The sequence below is a fragment of the Sphaerodactylus townsendi genome, linkage group LG07 (genome assembly GCF_021028975.2).
Source record: "Sphaerodactylus townsendi isolate TG3544 linkage group LG07, MPM_Stown_v2.3, whole genome shotgun sequence".
NCBI classification, from domain to species: domain Eukaryota; kingdom Metazoa; phylum Chordata; class Lepidosauria; order Squamata; family Sphaerodactylidae; genus Sphaerodactylus; species Sphaerodactylus townsendi.
In genome coordinates this window covers 53,136,355-53,164,019 of record NC_059431.1, presented here as the reverse complement: position 1 = coordinate 53,164,019, position 27,665 = coordinate 53,136,355, and the positions used below count along the sequence as shown (strand labels likewise).

Sequence of the window (27,665 nt, the reverse complement as noted above, 5' to 3'; positions counted from 1 at the left end):
ACATTCTTTTAAGTAAAATTTTGGACCTTAGCCATAAAAAGTGCCTTGAGCATACTTTGCCAGATCTTACACTTTCTTGCTGCTGTTAAATCACATAAATAGTGAAGCACTACTTTCATACACTTTTCTTATTTTGACAGATCTGGTGTCGTACTGAAGTAATTTCTTTACTCCAGATAGTATTCAATTGACTTTGAAACAATTTTAATCTAAAAAAGGTTCTTTATATTCTCATCTGAACATTTCCATTTTACTTTACATTAGTGAAACCTTTTCTTCATTTATTGCAGGAAGAAGTATTTTGTTGATAGCATCAAATATTTTTACTACAACTATTGACTATTGACATAAATTCAAAGTATTGTCAATTTTATCATGTTGAAATAGTATATTCAGAACTACCTTACATAATACTTAGCTAGCCAATATATTTCATTTTATCCCACACATTCTTGGGGATTTTTCACAGTCCAGAGGTTGGCTATTGAAGCCTCAAAGTCTGTTTAGCCTGATGTTCCTTTTAGCCATTATGTAGTACTGAAGGGTAAGGGTTAGGGATTGACTTAAAAAAAACACTTCAGCTCTTTAATCATGACAAAAACATTCACTTTTTTGTTTAAAGTGAACAATACTGGAAGAAAACTACCTTAATGGAATGGGTTTCTTATGCATGCTGAGTTCACAGGGATGTGGCTTTTTTGAAGACGTATTATGTAAAGATTGTTGAATGGACAATAGCTGAAATTTGGCCTGTGGGAGCTTGGTATCCTGCACCATTGCCCAATAAACAGTATTCCACTTCTACAGTTTATCTAAGGTGTAACTGTTCAGAGACACCCAGAATTCTGTTATTTCCGAGTTTCAGTATTTTTTGCATACTAGAGAAAAACAGTAACTCTTTTTCTTAATTGTCCTTATTGTTTCTTCATAATCCTTAAACAAATTATCTCTTATTTCTCCTTCATGTTGGTTCCTTTCATGGGGATGAAATACTCTGTATATAATTTGTGATTCTCTCTTTATGTTCACACTTTCTAGGACCCAGCTTCTTCTTAGTCATTGAAATATGAAAGTTTGTTGGTGTATAGCCAGTTGAGTTTACCTACACTTAAGTACTCACTGCTTAATTATATACTGATACTAGAAATAACAATTCTTATTCCCAATTCTCCAACAAGACATACATATTTTAATTGCTATATTCTTGATTTTTAAAATATTATCTATATATCTAGTAGAACTTGTGACTCTCATCTGTGGCTGTCTAAATCCATGGATCAAGGCCACACTGACAGTAAGCAGATTTTTGTTCAGACTTGGGGAGGCTCCAAAATCTGAAATCAGCGGTAAAATATGAAACTGGTAAATATGAAATCAGAAATATGAAATCAACAGTAAAATATATGGAGGGTTAAATTTCCTCAAAAATACTTTTTAAAAAATTGCTCTGCCCCCAGTGGTATAGGAGGATATCAGCAGCCACTGGCTGCAATAGTAGGTAGTGGGGTTTGGAGCTGTTCCAGGCTTGGTAATGGAGGGGTTATGGAACTCCCCCCTGTACAAGTCTACTGACCCCCACAATGAGTAGTAAGGAAGGAATCAGTGGTAATGGGATAAGGAATTCCTCTCCCATGGGTATCACCTGTCACTGCTTGTTTCTTATATTCTTCAGTAATCCATTTGGTAGTTTTTAATGCATTGAAACTGCAACTATCAGTTTCTTTATCAAACTTTTAGCATGAGTTGAGAGTGAATAAATAACTAAAAAGCATCTTGGGAAAAGAGGCTTTGGGAAATGGGGAAAGTGCTGAAAAAATGCAAGTTAGTAGACTAGTCTCACATCCACTGCTGTCTTTTATGAAAGATAGTGTGTTGAGCTAAATGGACGATTAGTATGATCGAGTAAGACTGTTCTGTGTTCTTATCTGAAATAGTTTGCTTCGTAGGGCAAGAAGAAATACCTAGCATTCACAGTTAGCTAACATTCACTCCATCTGATTATTAGTTAATGGATTTTCTGAAGTAAAAAGAATGTAAGTGGCCAAAATGTAAGGATGAAGGAAACAATATAATAAGTGCAGAATAGGATAGAACCAGTACAGACAGATGTGTCACAATTAGTGTTTGAGATTAAAAGATGTTTGAACTTTTTGGAAACTATTATTGCCAATATGATTGAGGGCTGAGGAGAAGGTGAACCAAGGCAAACAGCAATAACACTAAAACATAGTGCAAGGCCATTTCAGTTTTGGAAGATATAATTCCTACAGTATAGTACTAAAAGAGAAATGTCTAGAATAAAAGCAATGCTCACAGCTGAGAAAAAAGGTGAAGATGTATTGATCCATCACAAGGTTCAAAATTATTTTTTACACAACATGCACAAAGGTGCCCTCAGTGCTGGAAATTATCAGGACCAGGATAGTTGCTGTCAGTAAGCAATGTTCACTGAAAGTTAAGACTAGCTGACACAGAGAAAAATAATTACTTTTATAGTTCTTTGAAAAAAATCTTGTCTACAGAAGTAAAATGATACACCAAACTTAAAGTTTAAAGCACTAACTTGCCTGACATTCTGGACTTTGTCACGTCTTTAAACCTTGTAAAGGAGAACAGATCTTTCAGCAACATTTTTTTTTGTTTTGATAAAACAGATTTATTTATTTACTTGGTTTATGTCCCACTTTTCTTTTCAACAGCTTACAACATTTTCCCTTCCTCTATTTTTCCTCAGAAAACGCTTTGAGGTGGGTTAGGCTAAGAATGTATGATCGGCCCAACCTCACCTAGCAAGTTTCCATAGCTGAGTGGAAATTTGAGATCTGCAGTCCACTTGCTGTAATAACATCCCTTCATTTATTTTATGTTTTTGCAACAAAGTACAGCAATCACCTGTACAAACATCATTCAGGGGAATGAGATCAGAAAAGATTACATTTTAAATATTTACAGATTCTAGTGTTTGTCTTGATTGTCTTGATTCCAGTGTTTTTAAGTACTGGTAGCCGAATTTTGTTCATTTTCATAGTTTCTTCCTTTCTGTTGAAATTGTCCAAGTGCTTGTGGATTTCAATGGCTTCTCTGTGTAGTCTGACGTAGTGGTTGTCAGAGTGATCCAGAATTTCTGTGTTTTCAAATAACATTCTGTGTCCAGCTTGGTTTTTCACGTGTTCTGCAATTTCTGATTTTTCTGGCTGAATTAGTCTGCAGTGCCTTTTTAATGTTCTTTGATTCTTTATGCCTAATAAAGGTTTACTGTACTGTTCTTTGATTCGTGTCTGGGCGCTGCGTTTCGGGGTATCTATATAGACTTATCCACAGCTGCATGGTACATGATAGACTCCTGCAGAGGTTAAAGGATCCCTCTTATCCTTTGCTGAACGTAGCACTTGTTGAATTTTCTTAGTGGTTCTGTAGATTGTTTGGAGGTTATGTTTCTTCATCAGTTTTCCTATACGATCAGTTCGCTTTGGGTGGCTGTTTATCTTCATTCCTGTGGTTTATTCTTGGTCTTGCAGCTCTTCTATCTGTAGTAGAGTAACCATTAGCCTGTAGAGCCCAATTTACATGATTCAGTTCATCTTGAAGGAGGTGGGGTTCACATATTCTTTTTGCATGATCTACCAGAGTTTTTATTGTGCTCCTTTTTTTGTCCTGGGGGATGATTGGAGTTTTTATGTAGATATCTATCAGTATGTATAGATTTTCTGTATACTGTGTGGCCCAATTGTTGGTTGCAGATGACAAAGACACCTGGAAATGGTAGTTTTTCCTCATTTTCTTTTTCCATAGCAAATTGGATGTTAGGGTAGATATTGTTAATATGGTCCAGAAACTAGTTTAGTTCTTCTTCTCCATGGCTCCAAATTGTGAACATGTCATCAGACATGAATCAAAGAACATGAAAGGCATTGCAGACTAATTCAGCCAGAAAAATCAGAAATTGCAGAACAATTTTTTTTAAAAAAAATCCATTTTTCATCTCCTCCAATGTTTCCCTCCTCCATGGCATCAAAATTTCCAGAAATTTTTCATCTCTAGCAGTCCTGGTGCTGGGGGTGGGATAGAGAATTAACCATTACACCAACATATCTCTGAGATATATTAGCATAAGGGCCATTTACACTGTTGCAGGACTCCAGCACCACTTCATCCCTCTCAGGCACCAGAATAGTTTCGCTGTAGCTTTGCGCCACTGCAAACCTGGCTAAGCCCTCTGCAGTAGTGAATTGTAATGGTGCCAGCCTCTGCTGGGGGAGGAGGCAATAGTGCCAGAGTCCCATGGACCTCAAAGTGGATCTCCAGATGACACTTGGTCCCATGTTGTAGCTGCCCACCTATCTATTTTATCATCCAGCAAATGAAGATCCAACAGGGCGATCACTGGAAAACATGTCACTGTTTTCCCAGCCCTCACTGTGTCCTGGTCTCTCACCAAGCCTTCCTTTAGATGTCAACAAATTGTTTGCAGAATGCTGCCACTGTGTGTCCAGAAACAGTCCTAACTGATGCCAGCATCCACCTTTAGGCCAATGCAGCTCAGTAGGCTCTTCTAGGGCGCCTACCCACCTCTGTGTTTGCCCTCACAGAAACCCAGCCCCCTGAACAAGGGTGTCTATAGAAGCCTTGCTGTGAGCTTGCTTCTGCCTGGGTGGAACAAGTGTGTTACCTGTCACTGCTGTGTGCCTGGGCCTGCATTGACTCCTAGCCTGCTCCTCAGTTCTCCTTGACCTATTGGACTGTGACCTGGCTATGTTTGTGCTTGCTGCCTGCTTTGCCCTGCAGGGTCAGACCCGGCCATGCCCCTGCCTGCTAGCAGCACACTGTGTTCCTGTTTCTCCATTCAAAAAAGAATTTTGCAATTTTGAAGTGATTTACTGTATGTTCCCTTAGGATATTGTTCTTTTCAGTTAGTATTTTGAAGACTGAAATTATGCTACTTAATATGAAGTGTGCTGAAAAATACTTGAGGGGATAGTAGCCTTTTTCAAGCCTTTAGGACTCAACATTTTTTATTTGCATTTCCATCATGTTAATTACTGCTTAAAGAGTTCCCGGGGTGATTACCCTCAACTATTTTCAAGAAGTTTTATCCCATTCTTTATATAGGACAGCTAATTAATGTTTGATTCTTTATTATGGTAAAGAAGATGCAATTAAGGTGTAGCTAGAGCTACATCTTGTCTTATGTGGAGTAAGTATTGCAACTGTCATAATTTGGAAGCAATCTAATGAGACTACTGAAAATAGATTCTGCAAATTCTGTCTGACATTTCATAAACAATATCGCTTCAGTAGTCATATTAGGTTAACAAGAACATGTACCTAAAGGTTTGCTAACAAGAAGTTTTGGGACAGAGACAGAGTATACAAGTGTCTCTATGCTAATAGTAGAAGCCTTCGACCTAAAATGGGGGAGCTGGAGTACAGAGTTTTGAAGGAGGACTTTGATATAGTGGGCATCACAGAGACATGGTAGAATGAAGAGAACCAGTGGGATGCTGTTATCCCAGGTTACAGGCTCTACAGGAAGGATAGGACAGGGCGTATTGGTGGGGTGGCCCTCTACATCAAAGAGAGCATAGTGTCACATAAAATAGACAATGCAGGGGGAGCGATTCCTCTACAGAAGCACTGTGGATATCAATACCAGGGGTGAAGCATAGTTTAACATTAGGAATATATTATCATCCTCCCTGACCAATAAAAGCGCGTTTAACAAGCGAGGATTTTGAGATGGAAAAAGAAAAAAATTAGAGAGGGCAACAAAAGCAAAATGTGTGGTAATGGGCGATTATTTCATTCTATCTCCCACATAAACTGGAAAAAATGCATGTTCAGGTCATAGTAAGGAGGAGAGAACATTCCCTGGATATGCTAAATGACTGTGGCTTAGGAGCAGATGGTTTGTAGAAACTGCAACCAGGGGAGAGGTGGATCCTAGATCTAATTCTGCTATGTGGGATCCAGAACCTGGTGCTGCAGGAATTCAGTGTTGTTGAGCCGATAGGGAACAATGCGACTACAATTCCTGTCAGATTCAGTATCTCCAGCATGTGCAACAAGTGACAACTGCTAATGTAGTTACATTTGGCTCTCCAGAAAGGAAAAATTCTCTCAAAGATGAGGGATGATAGTGCAACAGGAAGCTGAAAGGGAAAAATCAGGAGAGTCAAAACTGTCCCAAGATTATTTTAAAAAACACAGTTATAAGAAGCCTCAATCTGGAAATTCGGTGGTTCCTGGCGAGGTTAAGGAGAAGCTGCAGTGCCCCAGTCCAGGGAAGTCGAAAGCCACCTAATGGTTAACAGGAGGTTGAGGAAATTATTAGGAAAAAAAAAGATGTCTTTTAGAAAATGGAAGTCCAAACTTTGAACTGGATGAGAAGAATACCAGAGAGAACACAAATGGTGGCAAAAGAGAAGCAGAGTTAGCTAGCTAAGGGAGGCAAAAAAAGGATTATGAGGAACGCATGGCTGCATGCAGAGGCACTCAAGACCAGCAACAAACAGTTCTTCAAGAATTACATCAAAAGTGAGGGAAGCCAGCTAGAGGGAAGTGGTAGGGCCCAATAGATGACGAAGAAAGGAACAAAAAGGTGTAAGCTAAAGGAAATATATGGATGGGGAGATTGCAGAGAAGCTGAATGAAATTCTTTGCATCTGTCTTCACCCTAAGAGGAGGAGAGGAAGGAATTCCTGCACCTGGAACCAAGCTTCTTAGGGAGGTGAATCCGAGGAACTAGCTGAAGATAGTGAGTAGACATTAAGGCAAAGAAGCTCTGGCAGCCATTGATACAAACTAAATGCTACCAAATCCCCTGGCCCAGGATTGCATTCATCCAAAGGAAATTCTTAAAAGAGCTCAAGCATGGGAAATTGCTGGATCTTCTCACCTTTAATATGGCAACTTATCCCTGAGAATCTGCCTCCATCCCTCGGAAGACTCGGAAGATGGCCATAATGTCACACCAATCTTTAAAGAAAAGGGTCTTAGGGGGGGACCCAGGAAATTACAGGCCAGATCAGTTTGACATCTGTTCCCTGGTAAAATTGAAGGATCCCGAATCTATCATTAAAGATAAAATTATTAAACCGATGTAGAAAAGCAAGACCTACTTTGAGGGAAGGAAGTCAGCATGGCTTTTGCAGAGGCAAGTCCTGTCTTTACAAACTTACTATGAGTCTCTTTGAGGGGTGTAAAACAGGGCATGTGGGATAAGGGGGAACCAGTGGACATTGGTTGTCTACTTGGATTTCCAAAAGGCTTTTGACAAAAGGTTCCTCACACAGAGACTACTGCTTGGAGAAAACTCAGCAATGAAGGAATAAGAGGGAAATCCCTCCTATGGATTAAACTGGTTGAGGAAATCATGGAAAACAAAGGGTGGAGTATAAAATGTGGGAAGTTCTCTACAATGGAGAGAGATGTAGAGAGTGCAAGTGTCCCCTCAAGGCGATCCATTTTGGGGACCAGTGCTCTTTGGGAATCCTATTTCATAAATGACCTGGAAGTAGGGGTGGGTAAGCGTGGTGGCCAAGTTTGCAGATGATACTTCACAAATTATGTAGGGTGGGTGCAGGAACTACAAAGGATTGCAAAGAAAAAAACTCCAAAATGCCGACCTTAAGGATAAATTAGGTGAGGTGGAGGCTCCAGAAATGGCAAAATGCAGTTCAATGCTTAGCAAAATGCAAAAGTGATGCACAACATAGGGAGCATAAAATCCAAACTTCACATACACGCTTATCAAGGCGGTCCAGTGCTATCAGTCACAGAACCAGGAAAGGGATTTGGGCTGTCTTAGTTGTTAGTTCCATGGGAAGTCTGTCAACTCCAATGCATGCCGCAGGTGTGAAAAAGGCAAACCCTATGCTACGGGGATAATTAGGAAAGGAATTGGATAATAAAACTGCAAAAGATTGTCATGCCCTTTATATAGAAGCAGTGGTGCGACCGCGACTTGGAGTACTTATGTTCAGTTCTGGTCGCCACATCTCAAAAAAAGGATATTGAAGAGATAGAAAAAATGCAGAGAAGGGCAACGAGGATGATTGAAGGATTAGAGCACCTTCCTTATGAGGAGAGGCTGCAGCGTTTGGGGCTCTTTAGTTTGGAGAGGAGACGTCTGAGGGGGGATATGATTGAAGTCTATAAAATTATGCATGGAGTAGAAAATGTTGACAGAGAAATTTTTCTCTCTTTCTCACAATACTAGAACCAGGGGGCATTCGTTGAAAATGCTGGGGGGAAGAATTAGGACTAATAAAAGGAAACACTTCTTCACGCAACGTGTGATTGGTATTTGGAATATGCTGCCACAGGAGGTGGTGATGGCTTTAAAAGGGGCTTGGACAGATTTATGGAGGAGAAGTCGATCTATGGCTACCAATCTTGATCCTCCTTGATCTCAGATTGCAAATGCCTTAGCAGACCAGGTGCTGAGGAGCAGCAGCAGTAGAAGGCCATTGCTTTCACATCTTGCATGTGAGCTCCCCAAGGCACCTGGTGGGCCACTCAAGTAGCAGAATGCTGGACTAGATGGACTCTGGTCTGATCCAGCAGGCAGTTCTTATGTTCTTTATGCATGTACAGAAGCCATTCCTTCATTACTTTCTGAATCTGCTGCTGATAATTCACAGTGTGAAACTCTTTTTAATTTTGTTCTATTTTCTCAGTACTAGTAAAACACTACTAATACACAATCATATATTGATTTATATGAGCAAATGAGATCAACTCAACTTTAGTTAATCATAATTGACTTAATGACAAGATACAATTCTGTGGTCATTGGCTATGCCCTTCAATTTAGAGTTGTGTGTATTTTTATATACATGCTGCTGAATATATGGTTCATTGTGTCTTCACTGCAGTTCCTCATGGGAACTGTGCAGGCCTGGGCCAGCTGCAGAGACAGACTACCAAGCTTCTTAGTGCTGCCCCGCCCCTCCATCTCAAGCTAAGGTTTTCCACTCAAATGGTCATGTGACGGAGGCCAGGAACACTCCTTTCCTTCAGGTCTCACTTTGCCACCATGAAGTGAGGATGTTTCCTACTTACTTCTGCTTTCAGTCACTGTGGAGAGGAGTTTTGAGGAGATGGATCTCTTCATAAAATGTCAAAAATTTAATACCAAGATGGCACAAAGCAGTAAACATGGTGAGTTCTGTTTGGATGAAGGCCATGTGTGAAGTCTTGCCAGGCTTATCATCTGATAAATCCTAAGGTCAGTCAAGAAAGGGGCTGAATACTGGGAAAACTCTCTCAAAGGCTCTGATCCAGTGATGGGATTCAGCAGGTTCGCACCACTTCAGCAGAACCGGTTGTTAAAATGGTTCTTGTAAACAACCAGTTGTTAGTTGGTTCTGGTGGGTTTTCTGGGCTGTGTGGCCGTAGTCTGGTGGATCTTGTTCCTAATGTTTCGCCTGCATTAAGTTAATCATAATTAACTTAATGACAAGATACAATTATGTGGTCATTGGCTATGCCCTTCAATCTAGAATTGTGTGTATTTTTATACACATACTGCTGAGAATTAACAAAGCTTGGCTACCAGTACTTAAAAACACCAAAAGCAAACCCCAAGGGCATGCTAAGTTCATGAACAATGGACTCCACCCAAACACAGGATTTGCATTCACTAATACTGCTGAAAAGGTGAATCACTCTCTGGACTAATAAGCCCCACCCATAATACAATACTATCAACCACATCTTTGCATAACAGATTCCACCCAAACATTTACTGATTGGTTCCCCACCCTGGGACATGGACAATAAATACCCAAAACATTCCCTTCTCTCTGGACACAGTATGTAACAGACTTCCCTCTGTGATACACCTCTGAAGATGCCAGCCACAGATGCAGGCAAAACGTTAGGAACCAGATCCACCAGACACATAGCTACACAGCCTGGAAAACCCACCAGAACAAGTTGAATCTGGTTGTGAAAGCCTTTGACAAAACCAGTTGTTAAGTTATTTGAATCTCACCACTGCTCTGATCTACCAACTCTTAGTGCTCCCGCACATTTTCTGCTGTTTCCATGCCCTCAGATTCCCCCAAACTGTCTTCGGAGATATCTGTGGTTGAAACAACTGCTGCCAAGCCCCCACCAAAAAAAGGTTAGCAGAAATTCTAAGTATCTTTAGGCACCATTGGCCATGACATTGATGTCTCTTGGACACCAGGAATAGACCACTACTATCTCATTGTCACCTTGGTGCCAAACACCTTATCCATCAAGTCCTTATGTTTTACAGACACCATTCATCTCCATGCACTCAACACTGAGATAAATCACCTCAGTGCCAATTGGCATCTCCTTGGTGTCAATCAGCATATCCTCAATGCTGAGAAACAGCTTGACACCAAGAGATAACATCACCTCCATGCTGGGGACACTCAGTGCTGAGTGCTGAAATCTTCATGGGGCCAATCTCTGATGCTGAAATAACACATTTTCACCTACCCAGGCTTCTGTGTCTTTTTCTGACAGAAGCCCATTGATGTGTCATTCTAGCCCACATAATTTCAAGTGCACCAGGACTCTTCCACCAGGACTCTTCAATTGCCAATTTCATTGTAGCAGAAGTGCTACCTTCAAGATAGGTAGCAGAGGTTGCAAAACTGGTGAATAAAGGCCCATAGCTCGGACTTCCGGTTCAGCCTGTGTTCCAAGCAGATGCAGCCAGCCTAGGTGGCTAGAGAATCCTCCAAACCATATTAATCTGATATATCTGGATTAATTTTCAACCCCATATGGTGGGAGAACTAGCACTAAAAGTAGAGGTGTCCAGTTCCCTGGTACAAGCTGTGCAAAGTGCCGAGGAATGGCTCTCCATTTGGATGTGACTGGAGGGGATCAAAGAAGTCGGAAACAAAAGCCGGACTGTATAAAATTACGAAATTTATTGAAATGAATACTTCATATATCCTAAAGAAACGCAAACAGTACAAAGCCATTTTTTGAGGGACTCCTCGTTACCTTTTAATTCGCCGAGTTGAAGTTATTGCTGAAAAGACCTCCAGAAGGATCCTCCGGTGCAGTATGGAGAGGCTTGGTGGTGCAAGCGAGTGAGTGCCTGTGATATGATCGGGGGGGGGGGGACCATATATGGCTGTGAATTTCAAAATAAGAACCAGTTAATACAAGGACTTGACAAAGCTTGGCAAAAGCTACTGAATAATACTGCTTAAATCATGAGGAAAAAGTGTTCAGTGCCCTTTAAGAAAAAGTAAGAAAGCGGTAACAAGAGAATTAAGGTCACAATTGGGAAGTTAAGTGAAGTAACTGCTTCCGGTGTTCGCTGGACCATTGAGTGGCATTAGTGTGAAGCAGGAAAAGCTGAGCAGCTTGTTGTTACCGTATATACTCGTGTATAAGTCGACCCGCATATAAGTCGAGGCACCTAATTTTACCACAAAAAACTGGGAAAACTTATTGACTCGCGTATAAGTCGAGGGTGGAAAATGCAGCATCAATTGAGGCATCAGTAGGTTAAATGTTTTTGAATATTTATTTCAAAGAAAAACAGTAAACTGGCTCTGTAAGTGAAAAAGAGGGTCAACAAGAACAATATGGTATCAACAATAACTTTAAAAGTACAAAAACCTTAGCTCAACCAGCAACCAAGCTAAAACACAAGAGTTAAAATCCTTCAAAACTGGATTCCTCCTCATCATCTGTATGTCCAAATGTAACCCAACTTAGATTTTAAGAGGGATATTATCAGAAATGAAAACTCTACTATTAGCCTCCATTGTAAACAATGGGGGATGGGGCATCCCCTTTGGGGGTCAATAACTTTGGATCCCCTGACCCAAACTTCACCAAACCTGGCTGGTATCATAAAGAGACTCTCCTGATGAGACCATCCAGGTTTGGTGAAGTTTAGTTCAGAGGGTCCAAAGTTATGGACCCTCAAAAGGGTAGCCCCATCTACTAATAGCTCCCATTGAAAACAATGGGGAATGGGGGCACCTCCTTTTGGGGTCCATAACTTTGGACCCCCTGAACCAAACTTTACCAAACTTGGCTAGTATCATCAGGAGAGTCTTCCGAGGGTACCCTGCAATTTTGGTGCCTCTCGCATAAAAACTGCGTCCCCTGCTGGCCGGCAAAGTAAAAACACACAAAACATTTTAATGACCCGCATATAAGTCGAGGGGAGCTTTTTCAGCATTAAAAATGTGCTGAAAAATTCGACTTATACATGAGTATATACGGTACCTCTTGAAACCGACTGCATGCAAGAAAGCCAATAGAGGGGAAAAGTCAAAGAAGGAGGATTAACCAACCATTACTGTTAAAGGCAAACAAGAATAACAACGGTAAGACTTTAACTGACAGAGAAGTGGAACAGAATTAATTAAATAGAACAGAGAACAACATCTTACTGGGATAACTACTAATACTTCACAGAGGTCCTTGCTGGATTTAAATAGAGAATTTCAAACATAAAATGGCAACTAGAGCTAAAACTAACTCCATTTCAACAGTGAAATCCAGTGGCTCTATCGACAACAAGACCCCAGAAAAACCTACAGATCTCAGCCAAAGACTGGAACAATTCCTTGAGTTAACTCAAGAGCAGTTTAAAAAGATGAACCAAGACCTACAGGAGGTCAAGAAAGATATCTCCCAGATCAGGAAGATGGAAGTCCTAATTAAACAAAAAAGTGCAATGGTCAAAGACAACACAAAGCGGATAGCAGCCACAGAAGACATTTGTCACTGAATATAATTTGGATTCTGTCCAGTGGTATATGTCTGGGAGGCATCCATCATACTATTTTAATTCTTCAGTGTTGTTTAGTCATGTAACCTACCTTCGTAACTACATCAGGCTTAAACTATGGGGACCACCTTGAATGTTCATTTTAAATGGAAAGCTGGGTATAAATGTTCTGTAAATAAACATTGAAAAAGTTCTTCCTAATTTATGTTTGATTTAGCTATCAAAGGTGGGTTACAGTGAGGGAGTAACATTAAAGCCTACCTTCATGGTTTGAAGTTGCCATAAAATCAAAGTTTTGTTAATAATATACGCAAGTCAGTTCTACTTTCTCTTGCACTTGATTCTGTCATTTTATAAGTAACAGGATTATGCAAAAATTATCTTCAAGATGTCTATAATATCCCTCGGATCCTTCTGTTTCATTATAAAATGCAAATAAAACTCAAAACACAGATAAAACAGTAACATTGATTTTAATAGTTCCAGAGATGTATATGCAGAGAAAGTTTAGGTTTAAGTCAATGTGACATAAATGTTTAGCAGTGTGCTTAGCTTCCATTGATTTTATTTGGGATCTTGCTGCAGCTAAATTTTGATAGATTTTACCTACATTATCTTTTTATTGACAGTCTTTATTAAATGTTGCAAAGTTTTTAATTGTCATTGGCAATTAAACCAGGGGTTATGAATGTTTATTTAATGAGCGCTACCTCAGAGTAATAAAAAAATACCTGAGTACGGACCGAAAAATCACGTGACGCACGTGTGCTGCGCAGTGGCTTATGTGTATTACAATTATAAATTACAATATCTAGACCAGGGGTCCCCAAACTACGGCCCGGGGGCCAAATGTGGCCCCCTGAAGGCATTTATCCGGCCCGCCAGGCATGGCGGCGATGGCTCCATTCATGTGCAGTGGGGGCTCGAGGGAGAGGAGGAACCAGCCCCAATTGCTGTTGATTGCAATTACATGATGGCACCCCCAAATCTCCATGAATTTTCTGACCCAGAGTTGGAAACCTTACATGTGGCAACGCCTGCTCCGCCCTTCCCTCTCAGCTACTCCATGTGTTGCTCTCAGGCTTTCTGTTCCGCCTCACTCCCATTGGCATCAGCCAGGCTGGCGAATCGCTCGCTGGCTGCTAGGGAGGAAAGAACCCAGGAAGATACCTGATCCTGGGTTAGGTGGAATGCTTCATTGGGAAAGTTCTGCTTTTTTTTTTTTACAGGGGAAGGTATTCCACAGCCTCCCCAACAATATTTGGAGCCCACCCTGTACTTGACATACTTTGGTTACTGTTCTAAAAATAGACCATGACAGAAAGGCTGAAAGGTGAAATCAAACATTTTACAATTATTTGTGCATAGGAATTTGTTCATAGTTTTTTTTAGTCCGGCCCTCCAACAGTCTGAGGGACAGTGAATTGGCCCCCTGTTTTAAAAGTTTGGGGACCCCTGATCTAGACATACATAAAATGCAATTGCTATAATAAATATTCTTTTTCATTACAAATATCTCCAATGGGAGAACTTCAGTAACACCGATGTAGACAGTATTTTCCTTCGTTGTTGTTAACAAGTTCACCTCAATAAAGGCTACTGTTTTGCTGTTGTCTCTTTTCATATGTATTGGATGTCGAATCGGTGACTGAATAATTATCCTTTAGCTCATGAATTGTTTTCGTCAAGGTGTAAGCATAATCACCACTTTCATGAATGGAAACAATGTTACCATCACAGCATCTCCCTCCGGAGTATCGTTAATAGGCGATTAAAGGAGCCATACATTCACATCGGAATCAACATTACAGAAGCTACACGCGTTTGTTAGCTTTTCGACTGCCTTCATCAGTGCTCCATTCATTTCATTCTCAAAGACCGTTTCACAGTTATCCCCAACACATTCTCCCAAACCCATCCCTAACAAGTTACCAAGTTTTGAGCAGATCATATTGCCAGCTTCCCTTGGTCATTTGGTGTACTCTGCAGCAATCAGAGATCTACTGGCAGATCACAAGCTAGCTCCTGGCAATCTCTGGTTGGCCTCTACTGAGCCAAGTATAGGGATTGATCACTATTGTTTCCTGTGCTTCCATGAGAAGGCATCCAAAATACTCTTGTATTGGGGAATAAGAAACTGATGTCTCATCTTTCAGTCCATATAGTAGTAGGGCAATACTTCAGTAAAGCATATTACTACTGAAGGACAGTCTTACTGCAGGAGTGAACTGCTGCTATACCTTGAGTTTCAGTATTAAGGGAGTTTAAGGCAGAAGGTGCTGGTGAGCAAGGCTTGCCATACCCCCATTCTCCACAAGAAGATCAGGAGTGGGGGGAAGCTGGCTCACCCCACCCTGAACCACACATGGAGGTTGGAAGTGGCAAGAACCTGTTTGAGCCTGTCCTCAGCCAGAAGTGGAGTTTGGGGGTGGAGTCAACAGTATAAAGCAATACTGTGTTCCATAGCACCTGTGTTCAGTCTATGTACTGTGTTTGACAGCACCTGTATTCTGGCCTCAACCAGGCTTGAATTGAGCACTAAGCTACAGTCTGGAAGGCTTCTGTTTAAAGCTAATCCCAAGCCTGGCTGAAGCCAGGTTCAAGCGGGCCCTTGCCGCTCCCAACCTCCATGTAGAGATCAGGGATGGGACAAGCCCTGGAGTTCAGGACAGGTCACAGTGGTGCTCCCCTGCAGTGTGCCCTTAGGAAGTGGTAGCCTGGGCTCCAGCCCTCTCCCCATGCTCCTCTAGTTATGCCACTGCTCAAAGGCCCTAAATTAATGGGAGCAGCTTAGACTGGCCACCTCTCCTGCTGGCAGAAAAACAACCATTGTCTGATTCCATGTGTATGTATTTAATTTTGTGCATTAACAGTTTATATTATATTGTTGTTTTCTCTGAAAATAGTCTAATCAAGAACCTTTGTGCAATACTGAAATCTTGCTAGTGTGCAGAATATGTAGCCTGTAACTTCTGCACTGTACTCATTGATTGGATAGATCAACACTACTTAGAAATAGCAGACCAATTCTGACTTTACAGATGACCAATGTCCACTACCTTATTGAATCACAGGCCAAATTTTATGAAACCTCTGAATAATTTTTCATTTAATAAAAATAAGGGCGAGGGGGCTTTTGTATCATCTGCCGCAGCCTTCTTCTGTCGAATGTCTTCAGACTTTTGTCCCTGCATGTTTTAAATGATTTGAGCAATGAGACTTTTACCACTTCCCTAAAGGGAAATATCCCTCTGTCCATTTGTTACAAAATGGTCTTAATATTGAGTCTACTGTTCCTTTTGTTCATTTTCACTCTATTAACATCCGTTATTTCCCAGTGGTCTTCCTTGAACCATTTCTCAATCCTATGGTTACTTACAAATGGTTCTCATAGGCTGTTTTACAAGCCAAATCATAAATACAGTAGATATAAATTAATGATGGAGATAGCAAGAAGAAACCCATCATTTGTTTCCAGGGTTGGCTGATCTCTGTATTTTTTTAACCTTTAAAAAAATCACTTTGTTTTAATAGTGTTTAGTAATAACAGAAAATTGAACAAAAATATTTTCCCTAGGATGCCAGGAGTGCTTCAGGGATGCTGGCACAGCCCAGCTATCAAGCTAGCTGGCAGTTCAGGGTACACCCTTTCCAGCTGGCCAACCAGAATGGAAGATAATTACATCAGAACCTGGAAGTGACGGGTGATGCTGTAGGATTTCTCACATCTTGATAGACTTTACCATAGAAATTTCAGGGATTTGTTGAACACTTCTGTGTTCGAACTCAGGTTCCCCACACATACTTTGTGTTGCCTCATTGGTGAGTTTGTGTCTGGCTGGTCTTGAACTTTGAGTGCATCCAAACCAACAGGTGAGGTGGTGATGAAGCTAACCAGTTAGGGGGGACAGGGCTTGGGTCAGCCCTCCAGTACTTAAAGCAAATATTATTCCTTCTACATTTATAATCTCAGGCAAGTATTTAAGACAGAGTTATGGATATGGTCTTGTAGTTAAAGGTTATATCTGTCAGACTCTCAAACGTTGAAATAACAGAGACTGTAGGAAAGTCCAAAAGCAGTTTATTCCAGGTGATGCGAAGAGTAACAATGTAAAGCAGGATCTGAGCAAGAGAGCTCAGTTCCGGGACTTATTTCTTTTAATCCCCCCCCCTTTTCACCCCACACCAAATGTCCACTACAGTTTCTACTACAAAGCTACAAATGACCTGGGAACCTTTCACACCTCTTTGAAGATGGGCTGGCGCCAGGAGATTGTTAGCAGGAAATTGCTGGGAAGGGAAGAGGGAAACAGGAAAACAATTGCAAATCACACGCAGCAATACATCAAGATACTGACAGGCATGATCCTGACAATATCTATAGCAGCATATTACTACAGAGCTTCTTCTTCTTTTTTTGCCTCTCTCTCTCACAGATGGTTATTAGTGAAACAGATTCTGTAGTTTTCTAATGAAAAATTAGCCTTCAGTGTGATCACGGGAAACTGTGATTGATATGCATACCTTTTGTTGCAATTTTTACACATACTTGATTAATAATACTAATCAATTGTATTAGACTTTGTGTATCAAGTGCATTCAAGTCACTTCCAACTCATCAAATTTTACCTTCCTTTAATTATCAAAGCAGTTTTTGTATGAATTGGGGAAGGGGTATATGAAATTATGAATTCTTATTGGTATGGGTGTTCACAAATGTAACCCTTTAAAAAGGTTAAACAAGCATGGCTGTTTTTAAATCAGACCATAAATGGTTTGTAATCCAGTCTTTCCCTTTTATTTCATTGCTTTAGGTGGAACCATGGTGAATGGCTATCACTGGAAATTTTCCATCATAAGACTCTTTTCCTTCTAGCTCTTCCACTGTGTTTGAACGGTTACCAATCTACCATTGGAGGATTCAGTTTAATGCTACAATAGTTGCAAGATGTGAATTACTCTCATGGCCCTATCCAGAACTTTAATATGAGTAATTCAGCCTCAGTTTTCTATTATTTAATCCTGTAGTCCAATGAATTGGTCTATTCATACAACTCCTTTATAACAAGGTAGATGTTTTGTTGTAGCAACTTCTGCAGAGAAACATGTCTTGTGAATGGGTCTACATATGGTTGGTTCCAGGTATAAATATGAAGTCTGAATTTTGATCATGGTTACATCAGCAGGTTGACATGAACATAGGTGTAGTTCCCATATTATAACAAGTAAAGTGCCAATTTGACATTTGCCGCTGACAGTCTCTAAACATGTGAACACTTTCTTATCAGGTGATCCCATCTTTAAAGTCCTGCTGACTAATCACTGGTTGATTGATTTACTTTACAAAGGAAAATCAGTGTAGCCATATAATTATAAACATAGGCACGTTTTAAAAAATGTTTGAAAAATATGGGTGATTTGAAATGTCATCCTCGCCAAGCACATCTTGACTTTATGAGGCTGACATGTATAATTAAGTTGCATAATATTAACATACTGCATCACAGCATCACACTGTAAGTGCTGATCTGGGGACAATATGTCAAAAAACCCAGGATAAACCTACATTTTTCCTGTGGTACTGCACAGAATTTTTCTTACCCTTAGACAATAACTAAGTTTTTCCTTTAAAAATTGTTCAATTGACTTTTTAAAATAGTTGTAATTTTTCATACTCATCTAAATATATCAGATATATATATACCAATATAATTCATTGAACCACAATTATAGATTCTGTCATGTATGAAAATTTTAAACTGCTATTTTTGTAGTACTTACCAAAATTGTTTTTAAATCTATTTTTAAATTCTGAACATATGTAGTTTTTTTTTAAAAGATAGGGTTTTTTTCCTTTAGATTTAGTAGTTAGCTAAAATATTTAGGTAGATGCAAAGTTGGCCTGTTCGGGCCCAACGGGGATAAACATCATTATGTTGTGGGAAGAGCAATGTGAGACACCTGTTTAATTAACAAAGAACTACAAAAGCTAACTGGAAAGTCTAGGTCAAAATTTAGGCTAGTGCAATCATCAGCATCATACAGCAGCAGCATCCTATTTGGCATGCTGGCCTAGCCCCTCCATTGTCCCTTAAATGAAAAATGTAATTAGCTACTCCTTAAAAACAATGTGGTACAAAGCAGCTGTACAGCTCCTATAAGTACAGATCACTGGTGGTGGTGTTTTTTTTAAAAAAGCTGATACGTGTACTCAGGGGGCAGACAACCCACTTTAAAATCACATAGGGGTACATTTAAAATCACATAGGGGTAGATTCCCCCTGCCCCACCCCGCCACCCCCAGAGCAAGCAGGGCCAGGTGGGGCAGTGGCAGAAGCAAGGCGTCCTCCCATTTGACCCAGCAGCAGCCCACTCAGCCCTCCTCTTCAGGGCCCAGTGGGGGTAGGGCAGCAGTGGAAAGAAACAGGCCATCATGTCGTTCCACATCCCACTTGCCAAACCGACCCACCCCGCTCACCCTGCCTGGCAGCACTACCTGCCAGCACGTCTGCCTACCATCCTACCCCTTGATCAAAACCTTGGGAGCATGCAGGAACACTTCACTGTGCCAGCCCAAAGCACAAAAGGGCTACCCAACTGTTCTAATGCCTAAGGGGGACCTCTTGCACAGCTAAAGGCCAGGCTTCCTTTCATCCTCTTCTCTTCTCTTCCCTTCCCTGACAGCCAGCAAAGACCCACTTCTGTCCCGATTGGCTGTTCTCATCCTTGAGCGGCTTCACCCAGAGCTGTGCCCCGCTCAGAGGAGGCACTCCTGGTGGAGGCAGAAAAGGCAGCAGTAGTCCCTGCAGTGAATGGCAACTTAGCACATCCAGTGAAGGTGGCCTAGCCTGTAGTGGGGGCCTGGAGCCTTGATGGGACGAGAGGTGGCAGCGAGGAGGTTTGGGAAGCACAGAGCATCCTGCACCTGACTGTTGAAGCTTGAAGCTGCGTTGTTGTTCCTTGCTGTGTTGTTGCTTTGAAAAATGTGCCAGCACGGACTGCACAGGTGGATGCGGGGAGGCCCCACCCCATACCTTAAGGACCAGTGGCATACATGCAGAAAATTGCACCTAGGGGTGCAATTTTGGGGGGACAATTTCAGAGCCTGCTCTGGGTGCCATTTTCTGTAGGTATGCCACTGTCTTCACAATTGTGAAAGTCTTTAAATACCTTTAAATACCAAGGAGCAGAGGGAATAGGACAAGAATTCCATATTTGTTAAGCGTCTGAGTACCTTTGGAGTTTTTAGAGGTAGTAATGTCATGGCCCTGTAGTATGTTAACTGGGGCCCTGCCATATTTCTTTCAGGATCACTCTTAGAGGGTGGTCTTGGGAATTGTTTGCTCTGATTCCAGCTTGTACCAGCCTGTCTCTTATCTCACTTTTTAATCATTTCTGCAGCTGGAAACAGGGGCAGGTTTGGGATGCCTGTTTCTCATGACCCAAAGAATATGTGAGTGTGTGTCTTCCCGCCCAAACATAGAATGGGTAGAATAGGCATGATGTTGCCACTGTGCAGAATATAATGCTTTGCCTGTTTTATTATATTCAGTTCTGACAATAAGAGGTCATCAAGTTTTCTATGCTTGTGATCAGTAAATTAAAATTCTGCTTCCAAAGTACGGATTCATTTATTGAACAAATCTGGGGTTGGGACAGGTAGTGGGTGTGACCACAAAATGGCTCCCATGGGGGGTGAAGCTGACCAGTAGATGTTAGGAGGTTCTTCATACAAAAGTAACTGTTAGCAGCTCGTCACAATTTTAGAAAAAAAATCTTCCTATTTCACTGGAAATGGTGGGAATTTCTGGATGCAAAGCATGGGCTTTATTAGTAACCTAGGGGCCTTCAAATGACAGTCCAAGTTACAGTTATTAGGAGTAAGGGAGATGTGTTGTGATTCAGGAGCCAAAAGCTTTTCCTACACCTTCTATATGTATTACTCCCAGATAAATATGCTTAAATGGTAGGGTTGCCAGTGTCCAGGTGGTGGCTGGAGATCTCCCGCTATTACAACTAATCTCCAGGTGATAGAGATCCATTCACCTGGAGAAAATACCACTTTGGAAGGTGAACCCTATGGCATTATACACCATTGAAGTTCCTCTCCTCCCTAAGCCCCCCCCCTCCACACACACACCCCCCCCCAAATTTCCTGGTATTTTCCAGAGCAGCAGACCCTCCTAAGAGCTTTTCTGCTTAGTAAACTTTCTGTTTGGTTTTATTATTGCAATCTTGCTTTTGTATTGTATTGGTTTATAAATGTGTCCTTTAGTTATTTTATTTATGTTGGTGTTATATCCTAATGAATTTAAACTGATAAGCTACTTTCAGAATTTTCTTTGTATGCAGATAGATTTAACTATTTTAAACTATTTTATAGAGTGAACAGAGCCTGATTTACTTTTCTCTTTCTTTTAAAATAAAAACCTTGTTTTTTGTAAGTTTTACATGTTTTACAGGTATCCAATAGATTACATCAGCATTACAAGAAATTACATGACTTTCAGTTCATGTTGTTGAAAATACCTTTTCACTCATTTAAATTAATAGGGATCCATGGAAGCTCATTTGGAATATATATAAATATATAAAGAGTCCAGTAAGTTGTTGCATGATAATTATGCTACCCAAAAATGTTACAACAACAACCTTTATTAGGCATATAAAATAGGCTCCAAAGCGTTACCAGACATTTGTGAAGTACAAATCAAGAATACATTCAAAACACAGACAGAGAAACTGTATCTAGCATTGGATGTTACTTGGAAAGTTCTGTCACTTGTAAAATAAATTTTGCTACTTCTTCCAAGAGTACGACATCTGTATTTTTTAACAGAAGCTGCACAACAGAGCTGTCAGAGTCTCTTTCAGATTTGTCTAGGACCAGCCAAGGAGAGAAATTCCTAATACCCACATATCTCGGACAGTCAAGTAACTCAAAAATGTTAATATTTGCTCAGACCCTCCAAATTAGACTCTATATTGGTTTCGGCATTGCATTTTTACTGGTAGCAAAGGTTTGTGTGGGAATCCAAAAGACAGTAGTCTGAAAATTCTGCATCAGTTAGTGCAATACAACATATCACAAAGGAAATAATTGAAATTGGTATAGAAATAAAATATGCTTGGAATCAATAATTTCAGAATTTATAAAGCTCATTTGTATATAAGTAATGTGCTACATTTGATTGAAGCTTCATTCCCATGCTGGCTTTGTTTCTCTCATATTTTACAGCATTGATAGCCATTGGGCGATACAGTATGACAATAGAGACTGTGGATGTTGGATGGTGCAAAGAAATCACAGATCAGGGAGCCACTCAGATTGCTCAAAGTAGCAAGTCTCTCAGATACTTAGGATTGATGAGATGTGACAAGGTAAGAAGCTTTTGTGTAAAAGGCTGTGTTTCTGTATTCGTGAGTGTGTGAGAGAGATCCATTCATTCTATACCTTATTAAAGAAAATGGCAAGTGCCATTATCTCTGAATACTGAGCTGATGTCGCTCACACACTTTTTGAATAGCAACTTCTTATTGAATTTCCTAATCTCTGTTTTAAAATGCTAAGTAGCAAAACTGTTGGACAACTTTCAAAGAAAATAATTTTCTGTACCTCTCTACATTCAATCACAAATGTGCATTATGTCTTGAAACAGGAAGCTGTGTATTGTTCTGAGGACAAATCTTACAATTGGCCTTGTGTTATTCAATTATCTTGCCCATTCAGAAATATATATAAAACTCATTTGCTGTGTTTTCTGTTTACAAAAATAAATTCCAAAAATAGAACTATTATTAAACTTCTGAAATGTAGAGTCACTATTTTTACATGTGACAGAACATAATAGCTTAAACTTGAGTATTTTGTAATAAACTAAGAAAAGTTTGTGTGGTTAAGAGCTGCTGCACTCCAATCTGGAGAACTGGGTTTGATTTCCTGCTCTGCCACTTGATCTGTGGAGGCTTATCTGGGGAACTAGATTAGTCTGCGCACTCCAACACACGCTAGCTGGGGTGACTTTGGGTCAGTTACAGTTCTTCGGAGCTCTCTCAGCCCCACCTACCTCACAGGGTGTTTGTTGTGAGGGGGGAAGGGAAAGGAGATTGTAAGTCTCTTTGAGTCTCCTTACAGGAGAGAAAGGGGGAGGTTATAAATCCAAACTCTTCTTCTTCTCTTCTTCTTCTTAAACTGTTCCAAGGGATACTTGACCCTGGAGTTTATGTTTTACAGATACTTCTTTTTGTGGAGTTAGTTAATGCTGCTTGTACTTACTAAAGGATTCAGTAAAGATATATTTATCTTGTGTTGAGCTGTTGAAGGCAGCGGACAACCTAGATGTTGATAACAGATTTTAGTATATCACCCATGCTCACTGTCTCTATTCCTTTAATTGCTGCCTTACACTTTCTTGGCTTTTTACAAAGGGATTGCACGCTGTGTCGGGAGACAACTGAGCTAACAACAATAAAAAACCGAGATGGCTGCAGTGGAAATGGGGGAAACTGTTCCTGATTAATGGGGGAAATATATTGGATCACTTGATGAAAATGCTGTAAAGTGTGGCATTAGATGGACCACTGGGAGTCATTTAACGTGCTTGTTAAATCTCTTTGTGGGGGGAGTGAGGAAACTAGCCATAAAAACAACAAATTTGTACTATCTCTGAATTTAAAATGTTCGAAATGCAGTGCTGGCAGCTCTAAAAGCTTCATTTTTCCACATCCATAGAACAGAGAAGTTAGAGAACAAAACTACTTTATTCACTTCTCTATATTCATGCAGAACTAATTTCTTTTTCCAAGTACAAGCATCCAGGGCATCAACGAAGAAAAATCTTGGCAAGTAGAGATGGGATTTCAAATGCCACTGTGACAGAAAATGTTCTTTCATACAATGGGGGCAGTGGCATATATGGACCAGGTTATTTTCTCCCTTAGACTTTTTTCAAAATTATTCTATGATGTTTGTATCCAGCTAACCATTGCATCTTGTGCTTTAGATGACATTTCCTGGAATGCAAAGGAAAAGCCCATATAAACAAGGAAACAGCAAACAATAGATTTTCAGCAGTCTCCACCAAATACATTTTGTGACATTATCTCCTTGGAATTTCTTTGATATGCGGTTGACATAGATTAAAAATTACAAAGGAGTTGAGGGGCTTGCCAAAAAAGATCAGAGAAATAGCAGGGCTGGGCAAAGGCAGACTCTGTTTGATTCCATCGATTATATAACTGCCTCGAGGCTATAGATCTCACTACTGGCTGTACTATTGATCCACACCATGAAAATAATCAAATTAATTCATTTCTTGTCCAGTTGCCATTATTGTGGTCTTTTTGATTTTCATATGAGCTTGCTCCTAAGACAGGCAGTACACATTCACTGCTTTAGAAGAAAACAGCATTATAAATTTGGTATAATGAGGAACGGCAATCTCATTTCTCCACTGGGTATATTTTAGGTTTTAACATTTTAAACCCAGCTGTCTTGAATTCCAGTTCATTGCCAGGTTCAATTAATGAGAGACTCATCTCCCAGACTACTGTTGAGAAGAGGTAGTAGTAGGTCATTGCTTAAGAGCTGGATTCTTTAACCAAGCGAATGACAGCCACCTGATAATGCCTCTTTAATTATTAAAGCTTTCACCATAATTATTAAGATTTTCAAATCACTGCAATGAGTCCTTTACAATTCACAAATGGGCAGGGGGTGCAAGCTGCAAGCATGTACATGAAGTGGTGTTTAGTGTGTGTGTAGGACTTGCGCATATGCAAGATCTCCAGTTAACTTTAATTAAGGGAATTTGTGCATAAAGTTGCCTTCCCCCACTGAGGTGAAATACCTTTTTGAGCCTTACATCAACACCTTGTGCAAGTAGCAATGAAAGAATTACATGAAGCGAGGAATTTTCCAAGGTGATTCACTATCACTCTTACTATTTATCATTGCCATGATCTCACTAACAGTGATTTTGAAGAAAAACAAGTTGGGATATCAAATGGCCAAAGACTCAGAAAAATCTCACATTTGCTGTATATAGATGATTTGAAGCTCTACGGGAAATCAGACATAGAAATGCAATCACTAGTGAACACAGTCCAAATATTCAGCACAGATATTTCAAGGGAGTTTGGCCTGAAAAATACTCCACTATGGCGATAAAGAGCGGCAAAATCACAGAAAGTGACAGCACAGAAATGCCTGATGACCATAAGGAAGCCTATAAATACCTAGGCATTTTGCAGTTGGATAACATCAAGTATGGGCAAGTGAAGACTGTGGTCAGCAGAGAATACACCCAGAGGGTAAGGAAAAATTTGAAATTCAAATTAAATGGTGGCAATACCATCAGGCCATCAGCCCCTGGGCCATACCTGTCATCAGGTACACTGCCGGAATCATAAACTGGACACAGTCTGGTTTGGATGTATTGGATAGAAAAACTCAGAAGCTTATGACAAGGTACAGTGTCTTACATCTATGTAGTGATACTGATAGACTATACCTTCCCAGGAGATCTGGTGGCAGAGAGTTTCTGCAAGTAAAACAAACCGTGGAAGAGGAGAAACATGCGCTGGCCAATTATGTGACTGAAAGTTAAGAAAAGGCATTGAAAAACAGAAATTTACTGAAAGCCCAGAGAGCCAAACAGGAAAAAATGGCACTTGAAACATCTTCAAATTGACAAAATCAATATCTGTCAGATTCAGAAGGCAGCCCTGCTGGGATCTGCACAAATACTACTCCGATACATTACAACTTCCTAGACCTCTGAGTGAGGCTCGAATTGTAATGAAAGGCCAACAACCAGTTAAAGAACTGGCAGCTGTAATATTAAACAAAATTAAATAATAATAATCCTTGCCTAACAGAGATTGTGTACTACATGCAGCAGGGAGAGCATGAGGTCATGCCATTGGTCAACTCACCTCTTGACTGGCTAGTGGTGACTTGGCCACCTCACCAGTGTATCTGTAACCCTGAAGAAGCACAACCTGGTAACCCTAACGAAGGCACAACCCTGAAGAAGCACAACTTCATCAGATAGGTCCAGAGTCTGGAAGCTGAGAGGTGACATATATTTTCCTTGACTTATCTGGGCTTTACACAGCTAGTATTGTGCAAACTGTGGATCCTCCTTCACTTGGAACCAAGGTTGTAAGGGGACATCCATGCTGACCAGCAGCTGCAAGCATCCCCATAGCTGCCTCCTGTAAGGAGCTTGGAGCAGACAAGCTGTGTCTAGGAGATGGCCAAAGTGAAGGGATTAACTTGACAGCACCTTGGGATGCCCCCTCCATCTCTTTATGTTGTTCCACTTCTTGCCTCTTCTCCTGTCTTCCCACGCAAGGCCTGCTGTATTTCCTTTCTGTTTCTCACTGTTCCCCTGATCCAAAATCTGAGTACCTAACACAGGGAAAACAAGTGCCTAGCTACCTAATCTGCACTACAATCTAACAGACCCTGCAAGTTTTTTAAGAACCCTCCCGAAAGTAAACTAAGGTTCTGTTTTGTTAAAAGTCACCTAACCTGACCTCTGGTTTTCCTTTGTTTTTGTGGTTGTATCTAAGCTTAACCTGCAACTATTTGGAGATGGAATATGAAAACTTTTAAAATAGGGGAAAGCATTTGTACTAAAATTTGTCCTAGATCCTCTATTCAAACTCCTCAATTTCAGATAACAGCTCCTCTGCAAATCTACCGCCTGAATTGAGGAACTAGTTTTCTAAGGCTTCAATTGTTACAAAGTTCAAAGCTATCACCAAAAAGATTTAGTGAATGCTGAATAACTATTTGGCAAAAAAGATATTTGACTCTTCTTAACACCTACTACAAGCCTAATTAGGAAGAACTTAAAGCCTGTTAAAACCTGCTAAAATTTGAGGATTTTTAAAGCGATTCCTAACATACTTTTATTAAAACTAGCTTCTATTTAAAAGTCTCTACTACATCAAAATGGCTTAAATTAAATCCACCAGGAGGAGCACAACAATATAATTTCACCAATTCAACAAGGAAACAATAAACAGAACCGCTTTCTAAACCCTTCAAGCAAACAAAGGAAAAACAAGGAACAGATAAGAAGGGCCCAATCCCTCACAACAGAGAAGCAAGCACCTGAAAATGAAGAGGGAGGAAGAAAGTGCAAAAAACTGAAAGATTCCCCCCCCCCGCACACACACACACACGACCCTGAAGCCAAGAGAAAGAAACCCAAAAGGAAAAAAAAACCTGGAACAAGGATTAGAAAACACACAAAAAACCAAACGAGATACCTGTGTTGTTTTTTTAAAATGCCTGAACCTCCCACACAAGAGCAAAAAATACAAAACCTCTGCCACCAACCAACTAAATTGCAAAAATAAACAAACCAAGAGCCAAACAACAAAAGATAACAAGTCCCTCAGAGCTCACAAGGTTTTTTTGGCCACAACAGAAGAAGACAAGGGTTTCAAACCAAAAGATAGAAAGGGTGAAATAATCTCCCCTCCCCAAAGAAAAATACCCAAGAAGAACAGCTTAGAAAAAAATCCAAGCAGCCATCCATACTCATACTTAAAAATAAAAAGGAATAAAAGCATTGCAAAAGGAAATTACTTTCACCTGTGTTCATTGTGGAAAATTGGAACACTAATGCTAGAGCCATTATTTTCAGGAAGGAAGTGTGAAGAACTGAGTCAAACTGGAGAGAGAAGAGACGACATTCTAGGATTACTGCCAGATTGAAAACTAGTAAGTCTCCAGGTCCTGATGGCACACTCCTGAGAATTTTTGTGGAACTTCAATGTGAAATTGTTGATCTGCTAATTATTATATATAACTGGTTGTTGTGGGTTTTCCAGGCTGTGTGGCCATGGTCTGGTAGATCTTGTTCCTAATGTTTCTCCTGCATCTGTGGCTGGCATCTTCAGA

At 40.3% G+C, this 27,665-nt stretch overlaps 1 protein-coding gene across 3 annotated transcripts in view; it reads left to right on the top strand.

Moving 5' to 3' along the window:
• FBXL17 (F-box and leucine rich repeat protein 17) overlaps positions 1–27,665 on the top strand; it is a 183,382-nt gene that overhangs the window by 138,521 nt on the left and 17,196 nt on the right. For all 3 annotated transcript variants that reach the window (XM_048503388.1, XM_048503387.1, XM_048503389.1), the window contains exon 8: positions 21,984–22,126. In XM_048503388.1, the coding sequence (XP_048359345.1) occupies positions 21,984–22,126 (143 nt within the window). The remainder of the gene's footprint in view (positions 1–21,983; positions 22,127–27,665) is intronic.